This window comes from Thalia democratica, chromosome 1 (genome assembly GCF_965202585.1).
Source record: "Thalia democratica chromosome 1, ktThaDemo2.hap1.1, whole genome shotgun sequence".
In the NCBI taxonomy this organism is placed as follows: domain Eukaryota; kingdom Metazoa; phylum Chordata; class Thaliacea; order Salpida; family Salpidae; genus Thalia; species Thalia democratica.
In genome coordinates this window covers 31,819,324-31,834,794 of record NC_139165.1, presented here as the reverse complement: position 1 = coordinate 31,834,794, position 15,471 = coordinate 31,819,324, and the positions used below count along the sequence as shown (strand labels likewise).

Here is a 15,471-nt window from a genome sequence, read left to right as displayed (position 1 = left end):
TAATTTGCTAAGTAGTATAGAATATAAATGTTAATTATCAAATAAGTCACATCTAAATAAAGATAATATCTACTTTTTATAAAAACTAGTAAAATTTTTCTACAAGTATTATTATTTTGAATAAATTTAAATACATTTTTTTTAAATGTATAGTTTTATCATTTGTTTTCATATTCATAAATAAAATAGAAAAACTGTTAAAAGTGGGAAACCCCAGTCTGTTTTTAACTACAAGCAATATCAAAAAACAGACATTATAGTAAGTATATTTGGTATCTCTCGTATCTTTACGATCTCTCATATCTTTACGCACTTTTTCTGTGGACACAATGTGCGTAAATAAGCGAGAGGTTACTGTAATTAAAACTGATAGAAGATATTACTATTTAATTAAGTTTTAAAAGTATCAAATTATTAAAGCCTGCTATAAACGATTGTAGAACTTTGTTTATAGAATGGCCAAAATTGAACTTCATGTAGTTAATAATTTTCAAAAAAAAAAACTTTTTTGGTAATGAATAAACTTTTATCTTTAAATTTAGTTTATTTACAGAAAAACAAAAGAAAAATTTTGAAAACAAATCTAAATTAAATTCAGCTAGATTAAGGAAAACGTTTAAAAATCGACTCAGAAAAATGTTTAAAATTGTTAGTTTATGTTTTTCGCACCCAAAAAAAAGCTATAGAAATATTTTAATATAACTTAATACTAAATTATTTTTGAAAAAGAAAAATATTTGCATCTAAGTACATTTTGAGCAGAAACACTTAAGAAAAACAAAATTTTGATACAAAACAATAAATTTTGCACTTAGTGATTGCTTCTTTTAAAATGGATGTTTTAAAATGTTTAGTTTTCTTTATAAAACACTTAAAATAGAATTTTTAACGTTAAAAAAATTGTTTGAAGTTTTTTAAAAACAAAGAATTTAATATAAAGTTAATTAAAGCTAAAATTTCAGTGTGTATTAGCAAAATCAATATTTAAAAATAAATTTATACTTTAACTCAAAACGCTTCTTTAAAAGCTACTGTTTAAAGTTAGCAGAAAGTTGCACATTAAAACAATAATACGAACACATGAAAAAGGTAATCTAGAAGTTTTGCCATAAAAATGGAAGCATTAGTACAGAATGATTAAAAAGTAGCAAAAAAAAAGTACAAAAAATAATTAGCTAATATGTTAAAAGCAATTAAATATAGATCTAAACAATAAACGTTTTACAAAGCAAAACTTAAACTCAAATTTAACTAGGCACTAAAATTTAAGACTAACATTTTTAAGACATAAACTTGTAAAAGTAAACGTCACTGTTTTCTTATTTAAAATTTGTAAAAGCACCTGTAAAAAATTAATACTGTTATGCAATGTTATAAACTACAGGAAAAAAACATTGGGAACTTTAAAATTATTTAAAAAAATTTAAGTAGTTAAACGCAGTTTTATAGGTTTTCTTATTCAAAATAATACATTGAAACTCATTCTAATTTAATCCCCTTTCTTTTTATTACCCCGACCCTCACAAATATTTCATATTTAAATCGAAACAAAGTTCTACGTGGAACCATCGACTTCAGCTATTTTCCCGTCACTCGCATCTCCAATCAAGCAGGTTGTACAGTTTTCAGAATTATGAATTTGTTGAAGACTGCTTGATACATCACTGACTTCAGAAGAATTTTGCTCTTGTTTCAATTCTTCCACATTTGCAGGGCAACTTTCTGCTGTTTTCACTTCAAATTTCTCTTCTTCTTTAAGTGAAGCCACCTTGTCCTCAGACAAACTACCAGTCATGTCTGCCAGATTATTAGATAAATTACCTTCACTGTCAGTTGAACTGTGATTTGTACCACTTTGTAATTGGTTGCAATTCACATCAACAGTGGTGTTCAAACAATTTTCATCATCAGTCTTATGTCCGTTCAGAGCTTCCACTATCTCATCTACGCTTTCCTCTAGCATCTCTGAGCTTGCCATTAAATTGTTTAATGTTTGTTCAGGCATGTCATGAGACTTTTCTTCGATCAGCTTACCTACTTCTAACCCATCGCACTCAATTTGCGAGTTTGTATCTACGTTCAATTCTGAGATAAGGTCATCGGTTTTAATAATTTCAGGTATTTCCGCAGTTCTCTCAAGTTCACTTTCTTGAGATGCAGGTAAACATTCTTCTTCAGTACTGCAATCAGATTGGAAATTTTGCACCTCATGAATGACAGAACTGTTCATCGATGACAAAGTGTTTTCTATAACATTTTGAGATGGTATTTCTTGAACATTTTCCTGGTCTGTTTCAGTATTATTTACTACGGATCCATTTAATACTTCTTCAGCTAGTGGTTGTGACTCCATAGTGTTATTTGAAGTTGCGTTTGGCTTAGAACCTTCTACAACATCTTTTGATAGTGTTTCCGACTTTGTACAGTCTTCTTTTACAATTTCTGAAAGCTCTGGTCTTTCAGTAGGTTTAATAAAACCTTCAGTAGAACCTTGTGGAGCCGATTTATGGTCAGGTAAGTTCTCTGACTCTAATCTTTCTTCTTCTGCATCTTCTTTTAAATTTAATACTTCAACAAACTTCACTTCAATTAAATCTTGTGGCTGTTGCTCTCTGGTGTTAGACTCATTTACTTCTACTGCAGTCTCGCTTGAAGCTTCGATATTCAAAGATTCCTTATAAGTGTCACCTGAAACTTTGTCTAACTCCGAATTGACTTTTACGTCTTCGAAAACACAGCTGCTCTTTTCAGCATCTCCTATTGTTTCTTGTTTAATATGTTCTGTAGTAAGCGCTGGATCAACAATCTCTAATTGTTCCTTATCGCCAGAACTGTGACTTTCCATATGTTCTTCTCTACTTAACGGAAGAATTTCAAAAGATTCGTCGTCGCCAGTCAGATCTTCAATTTTATTTGTTCCAATTATTTCCAAATCTTCCTGCTGGACCGCGTCTTGTTTGTTTATTACGTCATGGTTATCTTCAGTGTTTGATTGCGTCACACCATCTCCCATCTCCATTGAACAATTGACGTCAGTTGAATCTGTTAAAGATCGGTACATACATTTTATTGTTATAACTAATAGTACAAGGTTTTTTAAGATGGTGCTTTCAACATTAAGAACTAATTATATTTATTTGGATTGTTGATAAACTCAAACTAAGTATAGTTAGTGAATTTAATAAACGCTTACTAATAATTTTCTAATACACCAACTTATATTTAAATACCCTATATTTCGAGTTCAATACACAAAAAGTTTACCAAAAAATAACAAACCTGGTGAATTCAATAGTTCTTTATTTTCATTGTCTTCTGTTGTTTGTTGTGATTTAATAACAATCTCAGATCCTTCTGTTTTGAGATTTGTATCAGCTGTTTCATTCTCTTCTGCTCTGGTTTGTTGAGTTTCTTCATTCACCGGTTTTTCCTTTTCTTCATTGACTGAAATCTGTTCTTCTTGCTCGTCATTGGCTGACACTTGTTCTGCTTGATCTTGATTGCTTTCTTGTAAAAGTTCCTGTTCGCTTTTTTCTTCGGTTGGTGAGTCTTCTGATTGCTGGTTCGCTCTTTTTTCCATCTCGCTCGAACTTATTATCACGGGAGATACCTGAAATTTACACAATAAGCTTTACAAGCATAGAATACTAGGTAAGTAAATAAAAGTTAATCAAAAAGCATTTTCAAAAGTTTTAAATTTTAAAAAGTGTCAGGTTCAGACAAATTTGAATAAAAAAACTTTAAGTATGACACTAATTTACCTTTTGTTTGGTAAATTGATTAACAAACTATTGCTTCTCTGCGTAGTAGTTAAGTCTAGGAAAAAAGAAAACAAATAAAAAGTTCATATATTTTTACAAACCTGATGGTAATCCACACTGCTGATGGGAAGCATCTCCGGCGAGTTTTCCGGAGAATCTTCTTTTGTTATGTCACTATTAACTATTTTGACGTCATCATTTGTTTCGTCATTGTTCTCCGCTTTGATCGCGGCCGAGTTTATTGATGACGTGAGGTCCATGTATCTGAAGAAAATATTTTTATTAATTTTTAATCTTTTCGATCAAAATTTAAGTTTTTTTACTAAATAAAATACTGGCTTATAAACCTTCTTCATATGTTGATTTTTTTATCCAGTCTAATTTTTTTTAAATAAGCATTTTAAAACAAATTATATTAAATGTAATACAATTTACAAAAAAACAGACATATTCCTGTTTAAATACATAAAGCTGTTTCAACTATCATAAAAGTGAATGTTTAAGGTATGTAAGTTTCAATAGAGAGAAAGTATACTAAAAAATATTAAAAATATATATATACAAAAATAAATTACAAAGCAGTATTCTATAAAATGCATATAATCCTTTTTAAAATGACATTTAGTTTAAGATAAGCACTCGCCAAAGATAATTTAACTTTTTTAGTCAACATAATTCCACATAAATGTTTAATGTACAAAAAAAAAACAAATTTACTTTCGATAATTGATAAAACATTTACTTTTCTAAAACCTAGTGTTTTGAATACGTACAAAAATATTGATTCTTATTCTTTACAAAATTTCTTATTAGCAGTTGTGTAGCGGATTTCAAAATTTTTTAGGTAAAACAAGTTTTAAGCTTGTGTGTTTCGAACATGAAGAGAAAAGTGATTTTTAATTTTAAACACTTGCAACTTGCAAGTATCTTCTAGAAAACATACATAATTTATGGATCTGCTTGCAATATAACTTTTACTTGAATATCTTAAATTTTAAAATGATGACTGAATTATTATTTTCAGAACTAAAGTAACACTGCATTTATGCTTTTTTCAGAGACCATAAAATACCTTATAGGTTCTTGTAGTAACATTTTTCTTTGTTGTTCCTCTTTATTGCGATTGGTATAACGTAATATGTTTTTCAATAACTCTTCCTGCTTCTCTGCTAGTTCTTTTATCTGAGAAAATAAAATTTTATAAACCTCACTCAAGAAAAAAAACGACAGCTTGCTTATATTGTTATAAGTTTTAATAAAAAGTATAAATGTGAAAGCATACATTGTACAATTCACACTGACTATCTTGAAAATGTTTAATTCATATGCTAACAGCACATAGTCATTAAAAAACACATGCTAAATAGTTCATAAAAAATTCATTGATAAAAAAAAAGTTAGTTTATAGTTAAATATGGTTCTTTGGTTCGAGTGTACGTTTAAAATATATAGTCGTTAAAAGTATGAACTTAATTTTTTTTTAGTCTTAAAATGCAAAGATTAAAAATTAACTAAAAAAAATCAAAAGACAATAATAACTTAAAAGAAAACCTCGTTATTTTGTTCTTGAGGCCGGTCTACGTCCAGCCTGTACAGAGACTTGTTGATCTTAGCTGCAAGTGAAAGCGCCATCAGACCCGCAACCTTTATTGAATTGTTCCTCAGATCCAATCTTATTATGCGGGGAGACTCAACAAGAAACTCCGCTATTGCTATCGCTCCTATTTAATTGATTTAACAATTTATTTTATTTTTCTTGATTATTTTTGTTATTGCTAATATGATAAAAATTTACAACTTTTACTTGCTCCTAAATAAAATATATTTGATTAATATTTATTTATAGCACGTGGAATAGAAGAAAATTTAAACAAGTTAAAATTTAAAATTATAAATTTTTTCAGTGTTTACTTTTTAAATTTTATAGTATGTACTTATATTGTAGCTTTATTTACAAATTAGTGTAATTAAATCTAAGATAGCATTATTAGAACTAAATAACACTAAAGTGTATTAATAATATTTGAACTTTACATGTAAAATTTGCATAAAAAGCATGTTGACTTGTAGCAAGAAGTTCCTCGTTATTTATATATTAAAACAAATTCCATTAAGTTTCAAAAAAATCCATATGATATATAAATTACATTAGTGAGGTTTTTAGACGACGAAAGCTTGGTCTTTACATACATAAAAATCACTTGACACTTAATACATCAAAATGCATTTAAGTTTTTGTTTAGTCTTATCAATCTTCTTATAAAAGTCATAAAATAATGTTTACTGCAAAGTCTAGAAGACTTCATTTGCTTATGGACATAAGACTTCTCGAAAAGTTTTTGTAGACATAATTATAAAAAATTTATTAGATAAAATTTTGCATTTAACAATATTTAAATGATTATTGCGTAGTATAAAGCTTTTATAAACAAGACAAAAATTCAAAACAAACGTTGCAAGCTTTAAACGAAAAAAATCATTCAGAGATAGCATTAATAATTTATGTAAAAAAAATTTCCAAACAATACCGTGAAGTTTGCATAACAAAACTACATACCAGAAACAAGGTACATTTATTACATATATTTTTTTATACTTTGTTTTAACATAACAATTTTTAAAGCCAAAAAGGTATAAATTGAAAGGTAAAAAAACTATCAATGAAAAACGAACCATCGCAACATCCAGCAAAAACACGCAAGAACAACACTTCAAAAAATGACAATCCAAAGCCATGTGACTTCATGTGACATCATTCAAATTCTATTTTGACGTCATGATGGAACTTCATTTGCGCGGCGCGAAAAAGTTCACAATGGAATACATTAAGGCGAAATGTGTGGATTTAAAATACCTTTTGTCTGAAGATTTGACAGTTTTGATGGTTTAAAACAATTTTTGAATAATATTTAACTTTTTGTTTTGATAGGCAATTTTATATTTTTGTTGCGTAAAACACTAAAAGTGCGTAGTAAAATAAAAGAAAAAATGTACTTGTCAGCAATTATATTTTATAGCAGTGCAGTAATTTTATTTGGTTATAAAATGCTAAATTTTATGCAAAAATGAACACTGTAATCAGTTTTTTGCTCTACTTTTAATTACCTTTTTGTTTAAATAATAAAATCTAATTGAAAACCATATATTTAAACCTTAAAAACTAAGTTACAAATATATTAAACATTAAGATTTTTTTAGATTACTGCATATACAACACTTAAAAAACATTTGAATAAAAATAATCATAAACAAAAAATTCTATCATTGAAAACTTTTTTTTATATTAAGAAAAAAGCTGTTAGCTTATGTTGTTTGTAGCTATTAGTTATAAACCAAGACATTACTGTTAGATAAGTATTAAATAACATATATTTATAAGTAATTTTTTTTTGTCAATTAAAAATATTTTTGTAAAAACTCACTGAATACTTTTGTAAAAATATTTATTGTTTGTGACTAATTAAATCCATGAGTACAAAAGAAAACTCGAATAACTATGTAAACAATGAAAATTTTTTTTGAATAAGAGTTTTAAGTATTTTTTAATAGTATGAATAAAATTGTATTCAAATTTAAAAATCATTATTAAAAACATAAATGTTAAAACTGCTTTTTTTTGAGTAAAATATTGATACATATATGTATAACATGGTTGGATATTATATTTAGCAACTGAAAACTTGGAAATTCTTAAGATTTGAACTGGAATTTAAATTAGCTTGACGTACATTTTTATAGAAATAGAAAAACTAAAAAACTTTAAATTTTTTATTTAACTGTAAGACAGTATAAGTATACATACAATTACCTTTTGTCCAACAAAAAGAAACTAGTTCAAGTTTTTACAACAGTTTTAACCAAATTCTCACCATTTATTTAACAATTCAAAAAACAAAAAAACAACAGAAACAAAATACTTTACAGTGAATAACAACGTAACTGAAAATTTCGCAACTTATAAATATGTCTTTTATGGTGAAGAAAACTTAATCTGATGTAAAAAATTGAAAAAAAATGTAATAACAACAAAAACTTTAAAACAACTATTTTATTCGTTAGCAAATAAACAAATAAAGTATTTTAAACAATTCAAGTATATTAAATTATTATGATCATGATCAACACGCTTAAAAAAACAATTTTCTTAAGCATTAGACAACTTTGAGGTAGCAAAAAAACAGTTTACAGCAAAACACCAATCATGTGACCTCACATGACATCACTTGTTTCGGTGTTTGTGACGTCATAATACAAGTTCATTTGCAGCGCGAAAACCGACAGATTGCAGTTTGTCTATTCAATGATTTGTATACAACTGAAACAAATTTTTTAATATTTTGCTCTAAAACTTCGTAAAAAAATGTTTATTTTTAGTTTTTAATCTTCCAATTTACTACCTTTTAGAAACCTATATTTGGAACACAATGGCTAGCATTATAATAACTATTTTTACATGAACTTGAACCTGAGAGCTGTCTTAAGTTTTGACAGATCTTCTTTCATTCGAAATACCATTAATATAAAATAACATATAAAAAAACATTAATAAATTCTGAAAAAGTTTCAACAAGCTTTGTATATTTTTAACAATAATAGTAATAAATATTCATTGACAATGGTATTGTGTTACTTATGGAGTAAATTTTAATTAATTTTATTTCGTTTTCGTGTACATTTCTTTTTAGAAAATTAAAATAAATTATGCAAACAGTCATTGATTTATTGTTTATCTAAAAGTAAACAATACATTCTTTCATCAAGTTTAACACTGCTCTATTCATAAACATTTATGTAACATATATTTGGCATATTTAAAAGTTGAAGTTTGATACAGTTATCCACAATATGACAAAAATTAGTGACTTAAGTGATTTTTTTAAACCTACTAATTTTACTGACTTACTATACAACTTTTCCAAACTATATAAAAATAGAAGTACTCATCAGCAAAGTTATATCAGAAGTTCTAATTTTATAAAGTAAAACAATGTGTACTATTGTAACAACAATTTAGTTCCCTTATATTTTAAGAAAAAAATTTGATGATAATCTTACAAAACTTAAGTTTATAGGAAGTTAAAAACAAAGAACAAAACTGTTACTGTAATGTTTCCGATATATACAACTAGTTCTTTTTTTTTTAAAGTTTAAGCACTACAAGTTACCAGACTACTAACTTAACCATGGAGTATAGCTTATTATTATCTGAAAATTTATGGGTTTTGTTTGAAAACAAACTTATTTTCATTTTAAAAGTAAACTGATGTATTAACTATTCATTATTACTAAGCTTAAGTCACGAGTTCAAAAAAACATTGTAGTTACTTTTAGAAAATTATTCAGTTAATAAACATAAAATTTATAAAAAAAAAATAAATGATAGCAAGGTTGCATTCTCTTTTTATGCTAAAAAGTCTTGGTATGTGAAATCAGAATTAAGATTAGTTAATTCAAGTTTTAAACTGTTTTTATCTTACATCTAATAAAATTATGAAATATTAATGAGATAAAAGAACTAAAAATGTCATTATGTGAAACAAGTAAAAATATACAAATCTTTCTACGATAAAAAAAAAAACTAAATTACCACTTTATATTAGCTTACAATAAATAAGAAACATTATTTCAATTAAGGCCATAGGGGGGGTAGGCCATGTTTTTTACAAGTTGATCTTATTTTATAGAGTTTTTACTAAGCTTCAAGTTGCTTTTTACCGTTTTTAAAAATTCGAATTAGTTTTTGAGATATGACCGACCAAAGTCGGGCCGCATAACAGGTTCCTTATGGGGAAGGAAAAACTAAAACGGCGAAAAAAGACTAATGCATTCAAAATCTATCTCCTCCTTCATTTTTTAAGCAATCTTCTTCAAACTTTCACAGTCTATTCTTTATACAATAACAAAAAAACGGTATTTGTGACTTTAAAAAATTTCAAGTAAAAATACCTTTTTTTTGAAAAAAAAATAAAATTTTTGATAAAAAATCACTTTTTTTTTGTCATAAAATTTTTATTTTTTTAAAATTATTAAAATTCACAAATAACGTTTTTATCTCATAATGTAAGGAACATTTCCTGAAAATTTGAAGAAGATCGCTTGAAAAATAAAGGAGAAGATAGATTTTAAAGCCCGTTTTTAAAAACTCGAGAAAAACGGCTTTAAAGTTACCCTTTATATACCCTTTATAAAGACAACCCTTTATATAACCGGTCATAAAAAAAAAGTTACTTAATATTTTTAAAATCTAAAAAAAGCATCTGAAAGATTATGAAATTTACTATAATATAAGTCTATATGTTATTTTTGGTCAAAAAATGGCTTCTACCCCCCCTATGGCCTTAAACTCATTTCTAACAAGACAAATCTAAAACTGTTTTATCACAGTATTAATAATACTGATATAAATTTTTAAGTAAAGATTATAAAAAACTAAAATTATAAAAACAAATGCAATGTAAGTATTACTTAAAAAGCAATTTAAATTAAGTATTTCAACTTGAATCTAAGTTTAAGCTTCTTTTTTTTTAGTTCTCAAAATGTTGTATTAAAGAAAATAGTAATGTTTCAGGTTCTAAAAATATTTCATTTAAAATTCAGACCATAAAATAAATACCACATCAAAAGACAAAGATTTGACCCTGTAATTAGCTTAACTAAACAAACTGAAGTTCTGAATTAATAAAATGCAATTAACATCAAAGCTCTTTTAAATTTACGTTGCAGGGTTTTACAATTTATTAAGCTAATGCGTTTAATATTACATTTTTTAATACTTATATACAGTATTTTTTCAAATTATCAGTCATGAAATAAAAAACTAATAACTTTTTGCTTTTAGTAGTGAATAGATAAAACAAAACTGCCTTTATATAAAGTTATTTTAGGTAAACTATCGAATTTTAAGGAACAGATGTATAAAACTGTTTTAAGGAACAGATGTCTTTCATATAAAAAATAAAATTCGAATTATCTAAAGTACTTACTTGAAGACAACAATCATTAAAAAAAACAATAATAGTTATATAACTTATAAACTGATGAAAAGCAAAACAGTTGTTATAAAACATTCAATAACATGTTAGACAATACAAAAACAATATTTAAATAGCTGAATTGAAATACAAAACAAAAGTTTACTTAGTAAAAAAAACATAAGTAAACAGAAAAGCATGTCACATTTTATGTTGCGTCACAAGAGATAAGACTATGACGTAATAATCGAATTAACGCGGGAAAATGACAACATATTTGATTTTTAGGATTAATTAGGGGAATTTATACCGGTTTAAAAAATGTATTATTTAAACTAAATCTTTTTAGAAAGTGAGTTATATTTTGTGACTAACAACTGTTGCCATTTAAAATACGAAGATTGATTGTTTATCAGTTTTCAATAAAATAACGACAACCCAAACTATTTGTAAAACATTAAATTAAGAAAATAAGATTCAAAAAGTCGCTATAGCTAAAACAGATTGCACTAAAATTTTTAGGAACTTAATGCTATTCTTCTAAGAGATGTTCGTTATTTAAAAAAAAATAAAATTTATACTCCTAAAATCCAAAGCTTTTCTTTTATGAGAAAACACACTTTAAAGTAATAAATAATAACCAATGTAAATTTACAGGTTTTTGAAAAACCAGTTGTTTTTAAATATATTGTATCAAATACAAGAAACAAGTTAAATCAAACTTTTAAAACATCAATTACTTATAACTATGCTATTTTAAATAAAAGTTACTGCTGCTTAAGTTATTCAGAATAAAAATTTATACGAAATGTTTAGCATTTTTTTAAATAGCTTATTTGTAATTTGTAAAATTTCAATAAATTTCCAAAAATAGTGTGTAACAAACAACAAGAATTTAAAAATTTAATAAAACCTTTTAGTTGTATACAAGCTATTTATAGATTGTAATAATAGTTAACTTTTTGTAGATATTGCTACAGAAGTTAAGGAATTTATATTTAATATATTTAAACAAAAAAAAGGATGTATTTTAATTAAGAACTTTTATCTCAAAATATTTTGAATTTTATCCTTTACCTATCAAAAGCAATATTTGAATATTTGGTCACACTTTTAGAAACTAGTCTAAATTCTATCATGCCAGACTGAAACATTATCTAAAAGTTATATTAAGGGTATATATATATATACATATATTTATAATATAAAAGGTTATTTTTTATCTCTATGAGTCAAAATTTCCATCTTTTATTATTTTTGGTATAACAGTGTGTGAAAAAACTAAAATTCACATTTAAACAATTTGTTTATAGGTCAATTTAAAAATAAATACACAAATTAATACTAACTCACATCCTGTGGCTCATTAAGTACTTTCTTTATAAATTTGTAAACAGTTGCATTATATTTTTGAAACTATCTTAGTTCAAAATATAATTAGATTATATTCAATTTATCTATTTAAGATTAAAAATATTCCACAGGAAGTAGGAAATACATAAATTAAACTTGGAATTTTCTAATGACTAAAATAACCATTAACAAAAGTAACTTAATTTGAATTCTTGAAACACATTAAAAATAAAATTTAAAACTCAATAAATTGTTATATGACTAAATATAGATATTGAAGTGATATATTTTAATGTATTCACATAAAAAATTATTTTCAACTTTAAACTGTTAAACTTAGATGCAAATTTATTAGGTAGTGAGCAGGCAACGTGCTTATTAATTTTAAGAGCCTTTACTTTAAAGTGTTTAATCACTTTTTTAGTTAATGAAATTCAAAATTACCAAAATTTCAGTGAATTCTTGCGACGTTTTTCCAAAGTTTTCTCAATAAAAGTCTAAGGGGGTAAATATTTCTTCAAACAAAATATGCGTATAACAAACTTCCATGTTTGTGACGTATTTAGAATAAGTTTTACTATTTTTCTATCAACGTTTAAATTTTTACACAGTAGAACCTACATTAACAACTGTTAAAAAAAATAATATATACAACAAACTAACACAGAGACTTCTAAAATACATAAAAAAGACATACTAACTTTCTACAAAAACTTTGACAGTTTTCTATGCAAATTTAGAAATAGCAAGCAGTAGAGCAAACTTATTTTATTTTAAAACTGAAATGTTCTTTATTGAAATTAAAAACAAACGAAAGAACCTACACAAGATCCTACAACTAAAATTTTTTTTTATCTTTTTTTTTCAAAATAATAACAAACAAACCTTCGCAAGTGAGTTTAGTACCGACGAGTCCCAGTCTCAGCAATGAATCGTTCCTCAACAATCCGTCTTTCAATATGGATGCGGAATGGTCTCCCAGGAAATTCTGACCCAAGTTGAGTGTCTGCAGGTTTCTTGATAAGGACTGAAAGTAACATTATTAAAAATTTTTATTGGATGAAAAATCATAGTCAGTTTGTACGTTTTTAAGCAACTCATTTCGTATTTAAACATAAAAAATTAAGTTTGAAAGTAAAAAGCAGACCTTTAGAAGGAAAACATAATTGATGATCAATTTTCTTTGTAAGATTTTAATTAAATTCTAAGTCTTGTTAACAGAACAATATTAGTTTTAATACTCACAGATTCTGAGTCTCTTTTATAGAGCAAATTCTATAAAGTCATATTTTAATCCATCTTGCTATAAACCTCAAATACTGAGTGTAAACAAGCAATCCGATCATATCAAAGCAGTAGTAAACTAACCAGCATAATAGCGATCTTGTCAACAGAGTGGTAGGAAATCTGGTTATTCCAAAGAACCAACGTCTGCAAGCCAGTATTGTGGGAAACTTGGCAACCAGACGCTAGTCCGTTACAGAGATGGAGGACTCCGGAATCCTGTTTGAATAAAACAACGTTAATAAGCTACTTACATGTGCGAATCAATAGCTGGCACATTTGAACATCAGTAAATAATTTTGTGATTTTAAATTTCACATATGTAGAAAAATGTTTTAATTGTTTTAAAACTTGTATGATATTTAATTATTTGGGTGATTAGCGTTTAATGAAAATTAAAAAACGTTTAACTAAAATTTTTGAACACTCATGTTTGTATTTCAAGTATAAATATTTAAGTTAACTTTAGCTCATCAGGAATTTTTACTTTTATTATAATTTTATCTATAAGTAACTTCAAGTAACCTGTATATTATTGTTTCTGATGTCCAGCAACGTCAAAGTATTGTTCCACTTCAGTAATTGGCACAGTTGCATGGCGTCTGATTGGTTGAGATGGTTGTCTGCTAAAAACAATTCCTTCAGTGTTTTGTTCGGTTTTATTGCAGCGACTGTTGGAAATATATAGACATAAAATTAGTTTTAGGCATACTTCATTATATAAATAGTTTCTGTGTATATTTAATGAAATAAACATATAAAGCAAACTAAAATTAAGATATACTATTAACATAAAAACTCAAAATTATTAGGTGTTTACTTTATATGAAATAAATTTGTGTGCGCTTATGTTATAACAAACTTTATAACATAAGCGCCTGACATTATAAATATGTTGTTAATGTAAAGTGTAAAAACTGTTTGTAGTAATAAAGTGTATAAACATAAATTTAGATGTAGTACTATACAATTTTTTTTACAAATGCAATTTCAAAACATAGTTTTTTTTTTCTAAAACTATTCAATAGTAATTTAAAACTGTGAAAACATCTCATGAAATATATAGGTCACTATATATTGTGTTACTTTTTGAGCTGAAAGAAAATTATTCTATATCAGCAATTTTATACTTTTGAAAAGTCATGCATATAGATTTCACAAAAAGTACTATGTTTGTTATATAAGTGTACTTAAAAGCTTTAACATCTCTAACCTTTTGAAAAATTAATTGTGTAACTTGATTTATTAAATATACCTTTAAAATCGCAATCATTCGCTGCAGATTTAAATTTAAAATTAAACCAGTTTGTAGCCAACTGAATTAAACTTGTCTAAGTAATCTTAAAAAGTTTTTATGCGGTCACTTTAGAAGCTGTTTTTATTTAAATTGACACATCAGAGCAAAAAGAACTGAATTTGCAAATTGTGATTTCAAGGTACGTTGAAAAATTTAAACGTTTACTAGTTTATAGAGATTTTGTATTTTGATATATTTAGCTTTACAACTAAGTAATTACAACTTCTTAGCTTAATTCGGTTTCAATGTTATGGAGAAATTTGTGACATTCTGTTATATTTATTGCATGTAAAAAATATTATAAAATAAACTTTCAATGCATATTTAATTTTAAATATTTTTTACTTTTAATTGAAATAATATATATAAATATAAATAATAAATACTATTCATGTTATTTTAATGCACTGGTTTAACAAAATAAACTAGTTTAACTGCTTTTTAACATTATATCATGCATTATGGTATACATAAATGCAGACATAAGCTGCTTTAAAAACTTGTAAATTAACCAAAAAACTGCAAAGAAAAGTAAAAAAAAACATTTTACCGTTTTTAAATACAGCTTTTAAATTCTCATTGTAATTCAATATATTTCAGTAGACTGTATTCACAATTAATTTTTAAACTTGAAAACATTAAATTAAACGTTAGTGCAAATAGTTTGCAAATTAAATAGACCAAAATAGAACGTTTGAGCAATTTAAAACTGTTTTTTACATCGAAATTAAGGCCATAGGGGGGACGGGGTCCAACATTTTTTTTTTTTACAAAAATTTACTTTGGCTTTTATATGAAAGCTTTA

General features: G+C 25.9%; 1 protein-coding gene across 1 annotated transcript in view; it reads right to left on the bottom strand.

Annotated features, from left to right (window-relative positions):
- Positions 1 to 1,131: 1,131 nt before the first annotated feature.
- LOC145834138 (uncharacterized) overlaps positions 1,132 to 15,471 on the bottom strand; it is a 37,109-nt gene continuing 22,769 nt past the window's right edge. Inside the window, exons 8-15 of the mRNA XM_082941535.1 lie at positions 13,895 to 14,040; positions 13,454 to 13,588; positions 12,971 to 13,112; positions 5,313 to 5,482; positions 4,834 to 4,943; positions 3,863 to 4,025; positions 3,280 to 3,610; positions 1,132 to 3,042 (exon numbers count right to left, since the gene is read on the bottom strand). Coding sequence (XP_082797661.1) covers positions 1,556 to 3,042; positions 3,280 to 3,610; positions 3,863 to 4,025; positions 4,834 to 4,943; positions 5,313 to 5,482; positions 12,971 to 13,112; positions 13,454 to 13,588; positions 13,895 to 14,040 — 2,684 coding nt within the window. The 3' untranslated portion in view covers positions 1,132 to 1,555. The remainder of the gene's footprint in view (positions 3,043 to 3,279; positions 3,611 to 3,862; positions 4,026 to 4,833; positions 4,944 to 5,312; positions 5,483 to 12,970; positions 13,113 to 13,453; positions 13,589 to 13,894; positions 14,041 to 15,471) is intronic.